The sequence below is a fragment of the Neovison vison genome, chromosome 6 (genome assembly GCF_020171115.1).
Source record: "Neovison vison isolate M4711 chromosome 6, ASM_NN_V1, whole genome shotgun sequence".
Lineage (NCBI taxonomy): Eukaryota > Metazoa > Chordata > Mammalia > Carnivora > Mustelidae > Neogale > Neogale vison.
Window position 1 is genome coordinate 1,157,713 of NC_058096.1, and position 7,912 is coordinate 1,165,624.

A 7,912-nucleotide genomic window follows, 5' to 3' on the forward strand; every position below is an offset into this window, starting at 1 on the left:
GGGCCCAGGGAGTGAGCCCGGCCTCTCCCAGCCCCCGCAGACAGGCTTCCCGCCCAGCGTGGGCGCCGCGACCACACACCCCGTGCGGGCGCTCAGAGGCCAGAGCTCCTCAAGGCCCTGTCCTGGCGGGGGCGGGGGTCACCAAGCTACGGGTGACCCAGCCCCGGCCCTTCACTCCCTGGCCTCCCACGGACTCGCCTGGGTTTTGCTGGGGCAGAAACCGGCCGGAAGAAGTGGCCAGTCCCTTACGACATAACAGCAGCCCCTAACCTCTCTGAAACACGTGGTGCACGGGGAAGCGGGCAGGCCGGGGCGTGTGTCCTGGAAAAGCCACCTTGGTCCAGTTCGGGGCCACCCTCTGCCCCCGCCTGCCCAGAGCTCTGACCCCTTGGCCCCCGCCCCCATACAGGATTTTCAGGCTACAAACGGGGCCGTCCCAGGCCAGCTGGGTCCAGGGTCTCCGGAATGCAGATGTAAATGTGTGAACGCACATGTTACAGACGTGTGTACGCGCACAGACCTGAGTGTGTGGAGCACGTGTGTGGTCACAGGCTGTGCCCGTGCACACTCGTCTGTGAATTCGAGCTCTCGTGTGGGGGACGTAGGAATGAGCAGGGATGGGGCCTCCGGCGTCTTCCCCGGGCCAGCAGGCCTCACGCAGCAGCAGCAGCAGCCTGGGGAAGCCAGCCTGTCTCCTGCTCTCCCCCAGGGCAGCAGGGCCCCCGAGGATGGTCACTCCCGACAGCTGGAAGGTCTCCAGAGCGACACACACATGGCCACACACCACGTGTGCGTGCACACCACGCACACGGGCACACGAACAGGGGCACACACGTACGTCGTACATGCGGAGACCTGTGGGATGCAGGGATCCTGACAGGGCCCGACTCCGGGTGTGCTGCTGACCCGGGGGTCCGTGTCTCAGAGCCTGAGGTCCTGGCTGCTGGACCCCACGTTCACAAGTCAGAGCGCATGGACTTGGGTCCGGGTGACCGCAGACACCCAGGGGTGCTGGGCAGACCCTGCATGAGGAGGTTCCTGGGCTCACCGTGACCCCCAGTTTGCAGATGAGGACTGTGAATGCCCAGCAAGGTCAAATAATTGGCCCATGGCGGCGCAGCAGAAAGGAGGAGAGGACGGCCCCGCCCCTAGTCCAAGCTTCTGGGGAGGCTGACGGGGTGCGCCTCACGTCTGCCGGCGCCCCAGGGCGAGTCTGGACGTGGCCGTCCGTCCCCATGAGCCGGCGCGTGCCTTGGCGGAGACTCAGTTTCCCCATGTTGCTCACTTTAACATACGCGCAGAGGCGGACGGCCTCACCAGGCCCAGGGCCAGGTTGTCTGAGATCGAGTCGGGGACAGAGCTGAGCCCGAGGGATACGGGATGCAAACAGAGGGCCAGCTGGGGAAGGTGGCGTTTCCGGCCTGGGTAGTGCCGTAAACCGTGGCGTGGGTGCTAGCCCCTCCGTGAGCAGGTGGGTCCCCAGACAGGAACTCGCGTCCCCGTCATCCTGCCTCCCCCCGCGGCTGGCACAGTACAGGGCACGGACTGTGGCCAGAGGTCGTGGGCTGGACCAGCTGAGGAAATGACTGACCGCAAGAAGCCCACTTCCTCCGGGAAGACCCCAACTTCCTCCTCTGACTCCAAGTCTGAGCTCCACCTGACTGACCGCCCGTGGCCGAGCATCCTGCCGGCCAGTTTGCAGACACCGGGACAGCCCCGAAGCCTCTGCCGTCGGCCAGAGCTGGATGTGGAGCGGTGGGCGTGGCTTGAGCAGAGCCCAGCTCCTTCTCCTCCGCCCACCCCGCACCGTCACTCTGGAGCTCATATTTCCGTTCCTCTGCGTGGGCCGGCTGCCGCGGGTGGGCTCCCTGCCTTCCCCGCGTCCTCAGAGGTGCCGAGTCGGGCTCATTCTCTCCGCTCCTCCCAACCCCGTCCAAGGGGGGTTTCTTCCTCTGCCCAGTACGGGGACGGCGTGTCTAAGGGCCGCGCCCTCGCCCGTTACCTGTCTACACCAGCCCTCGTCGGTACCCCCGGGGTTGCGGCCGGTGGGCTCTGTGCGCTGACGCTGTAACTCGGTCCTTGGGCACACCCGCCCCCCAGACTAGGTCTGTACTCTGTTCTGTCTGCTCGGGGTTTCGGCTCGGAGTCCTCCCATGAACGAAACCCTCTAAGGGAGGGGATTCCAGGCTCCGCACCAGGACATCCTCTCCTGTTTCCTTCCAGAAGCGCCTGCGTCTGAGCATTCACGTGCACAGCCACGGGCCGACTGGGGATAGACTTCTGTGCGTCGCGTAAACCACAGCTCGGCTTCCTTTTTCCCACGTGGGTTTGCAGTTATCCTGGAGTTACTTACTGAGGAGATTTTTTCCTTTTCTTTTGTCCCGTGACCCACGTTTATTACGAAGCCTCACGTACACGCATCTGCTTCCGGACCCTTGGTCCTGCTTCTTTGGTCGCTTTGTCACGGATCTGGACACTGCAGCACTGCATTGTCTCAATTCTGAGCGCCTGCCGGTGTAGACCCTCGCTGCAGCCTTCCCGCGGTCAGTTCCCACGCCCTGGAACTTCTGTGTGACCTTTAGGATCAGCTGCGCAATGTCCCTCCCCAGGCCCCTTCCCACACCGGGGTCTTTGCTGGGATCCCGTTGTCTCTACAGACTGATTTACGACTTTGTAACACTTGTCTTTTAACCCACAAATATGTCATTTCCCTCTCTTTGTTTAGGTCTTCCTTAACCTTAAATAAATGTTTTAGGGTTTCTAGAACTTTTTGTTGGACTTATTACGGGTTTTTTTCTCGGATGCTGTGGACATGACGTCACTTCAAACGTCTCCTATTCCCCGCGTTATTTGCTGTGGTCTGCGGAAGCACAACCGAGCTTCGCATATTTATTTTGCACCCGGGGCTCTTACTAAATTCAAGTAAGTTCAAGTAAGTTCCAGGTACCGGCGTTACAAAGGCATCATCCCCGCGCCGTGTGCTTCGCCGCGTGAAGTGCGGTGTTCTCGGGCTGCTCACGGAAGCTGCGGTCACCCCGCCCAGCTGCGGCGCTCGGCGTCCGCCCCCGGTTCTGGGCCCTCGAAGGTCGCGTCGGCCGGCAGCGTGCACTGGGGCTCTGTCTGGATTCCCCACACACACGACGCTGGTCGTGAAGTTCGCAGAATCGTAGGGGAGGGTTTGGTAGAAACACGTCCCTGAGGCGAGAGGCCGGGCCTGCCCGGGAGCCGCTGGGGCCGGGCCGGGCCGGGCTGGAGCGGGCAGCGCGTGTGCGGCTAATCAACATGTGCGTCCTTGTCTCGGGTGCGGGCCGGGCACGGGTCAGAGGTGAACAGCTCGCGTCCGGGGCGACGACGCCGCAGGCTCCGGAGGGCTCGCCCGTCGCATCTCCTCCTCCCCCGCGGAGATGCGTGTCGGCCCCGCAGGCCTGGTCGAGGGGCAGGGGGAGCTCCGCCGAGCCTGTCCCCTCACCTGTGTGCCGGCGGGTCACGGGTCCCCCCGCGAGCCTAGCACACGGTGGCCGAGCTCTGGGAGATGCCCCTGGCGTACCCCCGGACCAGACCCCAGCCTCCCGCGTCTGAGCCGCGTCACACCCCGTGGCCCTCTGAGCAGGAAAGCGCCTGCCCCCAGGAGAGGGGCCGTTTCCCAACATTCCGACGCCCGGGACGATTAGGGGTAAAACAGTCTTTCTGTGTCTAAACACGTTTCCTGTGTCAGCCTCGGATACCCGGGCAAGGAAAGGCTCCGGAAGAATGTTCACTCGCGCCCGGTGAGCGGCCTGAGCTTCAGCGGGGCGAAGAATGTCAAGAACAACATAGGAAATTCCATTTAGAAAACTTTACACATGTTATAATGTTGGTATTCACACTAGTATAAAACACCAAGTCTTAAGATCTAAAATGAAATTTCCAGGGGTAACGGGGCTGTTGGTTCGCCCGGATGAGAGGGAGATCCCCGACTTTCCGGCTTCCTCCCTCTGCCCCTGCCCCTCTCCCTTTCCCGTCCTGGGACCGCCCGAGACCTCAGGCAGCGGGACCCCAGGTGAGGCAGGTGTGAGCGGTGCACGGACCTGAGCTCCGTGTGTCACACACCGGCCCCCGCCGGCCCGGGTTTGTCCGAACAAAGCCCGTGCCTTCTGAGAAGAGAGGGGACCCACAGCTCGGTCTGCGGGAGGACGGGCGCGGCGCGTGTGTCCACACGGGAGGGATCACAGTCCGGAAGACTGAACGTTCCCGTGAAACTGCGTAGAGCCTCGAAGACTCTGGTTCGGGCCCGGGCTCTCCCTCCGAGGGAAAAAACGCTCAGAGCGACTCGTCCGCAAGTCCGCGGCACACCTGGAACAGGTCAGATGTCGCGCCCGTGGCCGTGAGCCCGCCGCGCAGAGCCGTGGCCAGCTCGGAAACATCTCCTTCAGGGTCATGTTTTCAGAAGGGAAAGCGTAGCAAGGACGACCAGCCCCACGGCCGAGTCTCCGGAAGGCCCCACTGGCTTCCCACCTAACACGCAGGAAGCAGACCAGGACACGTGGGTCGCGTCTGCAGAGGTCGGGCTCGAGGGCGAAGCTGCGGGAAGCCAGGACCTGGTTTACCATGACGCGTCCACATTCTCACGGAGGGGTGAGCCCTCCACGCTTCCGTGAGACGGAGACGGTACCGCGGCGGGTGAGGGCTGTGCAGGGTCTCGGGAGCTCAGTCTCTCCACTCCCCTCCTGCTCTGACCACAAAAGTCTACCGGGCGCCTGGGTGGCTCAGTGGGTTAAGCCGCTGCCTTCGGCTCAGGTCATGGTCTCAGGGTCCTGGGATCGAGCCCCGCATCGGGCTCTCTGCTCAGCAGGGAGCCTGCTTCCTCCTCTCTGCCTGCCCTTCTGCCTACTTGTGATCTCTCTTTGTCAAATAAATAAATAAATAAAATCTTTAAAAAAAAAAAAAAGTCTACCGATCCAACGTTTAAAGGGAGCCAGACCACAGGCCCCATCTTTAGTAAAAGCCCTAGACGGTTTTCCTCGTGATGGTATCGATCATTCTATTTTATTTTATTTTTTAAAGATTTTATTTATTTGACAGCAAGAGAAGAAACACAAGCAGGCTCCCCGCTGAGCTCTGACGCGGGGCTCCTTCCCAGGACCCTGAGATCATGACTCAGGCCGAAGGCAGACGCCTAACGACTAAGCCGCCCAGGTGCCCCGAAATTAATAATTTTAAATGTCAAATTTGGAGGATTTCTTATCAGGTTTTTTAGTTATTATTGGGTATGAGAAAAGTGGGCATTTTAGTAATTTTCTGGTGGTTCCGTTACCTGATTAAACATCTGTAAACGACCTGGAAGGCACCTAACTGTCCCCCTTCTTTAGTTTGTAAATAAGAACTTGTGGCAGCTCGGAGGGTCTCACAATAGCACGACACTCCTCCCCCCGGACGTCCCCGTCCCTCAGCCGCTGTCACAGCGGCTCCTGGGAGGCTGTCACAGCAGAGGGAGCAGCTCGCGGGCCTGGAGGCTGGACAGGTGAGGCCCGGGGCCACCCGGGCTGGGGAGGCCCCTGCCTGGTCACTCACTTCCCGTGTGGCCTCCCAGGGCCCAGGGGACCTCACCTCACGCCTCTGGGCTCATCGCTGGCCACGGCAGCCCTTCTCGAAGCCAAAACAAAGTGGGACCGTGAGGCGGGTCTCCACGTGTTTACGTGCACGGGGCTCTTGCAAACAGGCTCTTTGGTGAGGACACGGATCCGGTGGCTTGTGGCCGTGGAGGACCGCTGCGTGAGGAAGGCCGATTAGCTCGGAGAGTGGGAGCGACGAACACACGGGCTTTTCCCTAAAAGCATCATGAGAAAAGAGCCGGCAAGTCTCCTTGGCCTGGTCCCACCCCCGTCGGTGGACGTGCCCGCCACCTAGAACCAGACCACGGGGCCCCGCCGTGTAAAAACCCGTGGGCCTCCCTGCAACTGGGCGTCGAGGCCCGGAACTCACCGAGCACCGGGCGGGCTTGTCTAGGATACACCTCGAGTGTGTGCGGCCCACTCGGTGGCCTGCTGCCACCAACACACCCCGTCCTGTCCTCACGGCCGTGGGCCAGCCGCAGCAGCGTGGGCCGCCGGAGCTCCGGGGGTTGTCCGGGGTCACGTCACCGGCCCCGTCCGCTGGGCTGCGGGCCATGCACTCCCGTGGCCCCGGGGGCGGCTCTGGACAGCGTGTGTCTCCCCGAGGGGTCTCCGCCCTCCCCGCGCCAGCCCCGGATCTCAGCTCTGCTCTGGCTCCCGACTCTCCTGCAGCGTCCGGGAAGGGGAGCGGCTCGCCGCCTCTGTCCGCACGAACACTCCCGGCGAATTCCACGAGAAGTGCTGTGCGGGTGCCAGGGTTTCCAGACATACCTGTGGCCACGAAGCGCTCCTTTTTTGGAACCATGAAAACACCTGGGAGATTTCTCCTCTCCCCCCTCCCAGGTGCGAAAACCACAGACCTTCTAAACGTTGTGCCTCGGGGTAGGCAGGCTGACTCACCGCTCTCCGGGCAATTTGTCGAGAAACCAAGGTGACACGGCACAGGTTTCAAGGCTGACCGAGGGCACTTGGTGTCCCAGGAGGGGTTCCTCACTGAGTGCAGGAGGTGGGAGCAGATCACTGCCGGGAGGGGCGTGGGGAAGTGCCCGTCACCCCTGTGGGGACCACCCCAAGTGTGGGGACGGGACAAGGTGAGCCCCTGGGCCAGCCAGGCCTCGTCCACGGGTCCCCATGCCCGCGTGTAGGGAGCAAACTGGGTGTTTCCCAGGCAGGTTCGCAGAGACCCGCAGGAGCAGGGAGCTGTGCGGCCGCAAATCCAGACCACAGGGACCACAGGACCACGGGGAGACAGCCAACCCCCTGGACCCCGTGGCCAGAGGGGCCCTGAGTGCTGTACATGCCCAGAAGAACAGGGATCTGGCCCGAGGGCGGTGGGCTCCTTCCCCGAGGTCCCGCCCCCTAAACCCTGCCCCAGGAGGCCCTTGTCCGCTTCCCGGAATCTTCCCTCGCGGGCGCAGACTCATTCCTCTGTGCTGAGCTGGGGGCGGGCGCGGGGAGGGTCGAGGCCCTGCCCAGGCAAGCAAAGGGCCAGGAGATGCCAGACACGTATCTCCAACTGGAGAACGCTGCGGGTCCCCAGCCGGCATTTCCGAGCGCTGTGTCAGCCGCTAACTGAAGCCAGCCAAGGAAATCCCGGGGTCACAGAGCATCGCGGGGTCTGAGGGAGGAACCCTGGGGGGTCACACAGCCTATCAGGACCACAGTGCGCCCTGGGCCCACCCAGGCTCTGAATCGGAAGAACAGCAGGAGACGTGGGGGCTTGTGAGCATCCTGGCCTGAGCGGGGCTCGGCCCAGGGAGCCCAGACAGGACCCCCGGGGCCCCAGAACCTCTGGACCCCCCCCCCCCCGGAGCATCCTTCCCTCCTGCCTCCGGGCAGACAAGAGCTCGGGTGCGTCAGCAAATCTGAGACACTTTCTGGCTCGTGTGGACTGTCCCGGGCCGGTGACAAGGCCAAAAATGGGAGCTGAGGAGACAGAACCAGCACAGACAGGGTGACCCTCACGGTGGGGAGTCAGAGCCTGGGAATTCATGGCAGCAAAGCCCCGACAGGGGGTCGAGGGGGGGCGGGGGAGGGGCGCAAGGTGAACCAGACTCTTCCCAACCGGAAGGGCTGTTCCCTGTCACTGCTGGGGGACGCCGTCGCCTGCGGCGGGAGGTATTTTATGAGCCGTCCAACAAGTGCGCATGGACCTTGAAGATCTGAGGAAAGAACAGCGCAGCCGACACAAAGACTAAGGAGAAGCCGAGACCGAAGCCAGGCCACGGAGGGCAGCGGTGTGGCGAGCTCGGGCCGCAACTTCCCAACCACAGCCCCACGCACGACTCTCTCCGAGGCCATCAGCTCCCAAATACAACCCA

General features: G+C 62.7%; 1 protein-coding gene across 2 annotated transcripts; it reads right to left on the reverse strand.

Annotated features, from left to right (window-relative positions):
• Positions 1-3,820: 3,820 nt before the first annotated feature.
• Positions 3,821-6,944, reverse strand: LOC122908243. 2 transcript variants are annotated; one of them, XM_044250820.1, is made up of 4 exons: positions 6,452-6,944; positions 5,962-6,362; positions 5,587-5,747; positions 3,821-4,560 (listed from the first exon to the last, which is right to left on the reverse strand). In XM_044250820.1, the coding sequence occupies exons 2-4, from the start codon at positions 6,358-6,360 to the stop codon at positions 4,206-4,208; spliced, it is 915 nt and encodes a 304-aa protein (XP_044106755.1). In that variant the 5' UTR covers positions 6,361-6,362; positions 6,452-6,944; the 3' UTR covers positions 3,821-4,205. The 2 variants fall into 2 exon arrangements, 1 of the variants encoding a protein (XP_044106755.1); XR_006384940.1 differs by lacking the exon at positions 3,821-4,560 and having other exon boundaries at positions 5,165-5,806.
• Between the last annotated feature and the right edge of the window lie 968 nt (positions 6,945-7,912).